General features: G+C 42.4%; 1 protein-coding gene across 4 annotated transcripts in view; it reads right to left on the minus strand.

Moving 5' to 3' along the window:
• The window catches only part of PNPLA4 (patatin-like phospholipase domain containing 4), a 34,979-nt gene that overhangs the window by 26,716 nt on the left and 6,955 nt on the right, over positions 1 to 1,308 (minus strand). For all 4 annotated transcript variants that reach the window (XM_008582993.1, XM_008582995.1, XM_008582994.1 and 1 more), the window contains 2 exons: positions 399 to 493; positions 61 to 196 (listed from right to left, as the gene is read on the minus strand). In XM_008582993.1, coding sequence (XP_008581215.1) covers positions 61 to 196; positions 399 to 493 — 231 coding nt within the window. The remainder of the gene's footprint in view (positions 1 to 60; positions 197 to 398; positions 494 to 1,308) is intronic.

Raw genomic sequence — 1,308 nt, forward strand, 5'->3', positions numbered from 1 at the left:
TATGAAGTATTTAAATTGGCACTTGCTGACTTCCTCAAACGGAAAATGAGGCTTTGTTACCTTAATAAGGTCTTCTCTGGAGGAAAAATTTGAGATCAAGTAATTTTTTCTGGTGGTGGTGTTGGTGATGGATACATGCAGTCGATTCTGGGCTAGCTCGTGAGCGTTGGAAGGAAGAATCGACTCCATTCCGCTTCTAGAGAAGAAAAAGCGATCCGCATTATTTGCCTTTAATTATTAAACGCCTCGTAAATATTTTAGAAGAGAGAATGCTGAGCTTGCCACAATTTGTACAGATAGTCATCACACTCTGTCTTCATGTACTTTGCAGGGAAATGTACTACACACCCACCCACACACACACACACACACACACACACACACATACACACACCTACCTCAATTGGGCCATGAAGTCATAGCCGGGTGTTACTGCCCCGAAAGACTGCCTTCTAGTTTCTTCTGCAAACTTGTAGGTAAATTGGTTACATTCCTGAAAAAGAAAATTAATAAGTGACCCTATGAGTTGTCAAAAGAAAAAATTCATACAGTTCCACAACTCTGGGCTGATACCACAATGCACTGGATTATACACACCCAGCCCAGACTTCAGCTGTCATGCTCTTGCACAACTGTGCACATCCCCCACCTGGCCTGGGCCTCACCCACCATTTTTAGCCCCTCAGCAAGTCTTACGTCCTCACGATCCCAATTGTTATTGTTTTTTTCTTTTTAAACCACCTTAAATAGCTTTTGCCCACATCTGAAAAATTCTTGAAGACTGGATTTGAATTCTAATTTAGCACAATCTTTTACACATTTTTTCAACATGATTAGCCTCTTCTCCTACCCCAATTCTGTGGCCTCCGAAGCATTCTGAATGCCGCTCTGTAACAGAGCTAGCTATATCAACACCAATAACAGAAACAGGAGCTGTGATGTCTGTGGTTTACAGGTACTCAATCAGTCTTTGGAGATTAGTATTGGGCTAATCAGGTATTTTATAAAAGTCCCCCAGGGGCTGCCCAGGGCTTGGATACACTGAGACTGACTGCCAGTTCATATTCACAAACTACTGCAAAGTGTAAAATCACCCCACTGGACAGATGAGAAAACTGAGGTATGGAGAGATCTGTCTCAATATCTCATTGAAAATGAGTGTCAGAGCCAGGATTGGAACCCAAGTCTGTTTTTCATTAATTAGTTAATTAATTAATTCAGCAACCTTCTGGGCATCAGGCACTGGGATTCAGTGGAGAACGAGATACAGAGTCCCTGCCCTCATGAGATTCAGGAGAGCCTCCAAGA

This window comes from Galeopterus variegatus, unplaced genomic scaffold, assembly GCF_000696425.1.
Source record: "Galeopterus variegatus unplaced genomic scaffold, G_variegatus-3.0.2 Scaffold2789, whole genome shotgun sequence".
In the NCBI taxonomy this organism is placed as follows: domain Eukaryota; kingdom Metazoa; phylum Chordata; class Mammalia; order Dermoptera; family Cynocephalidae; genus Galeopterus; species Galeopterus variegatus.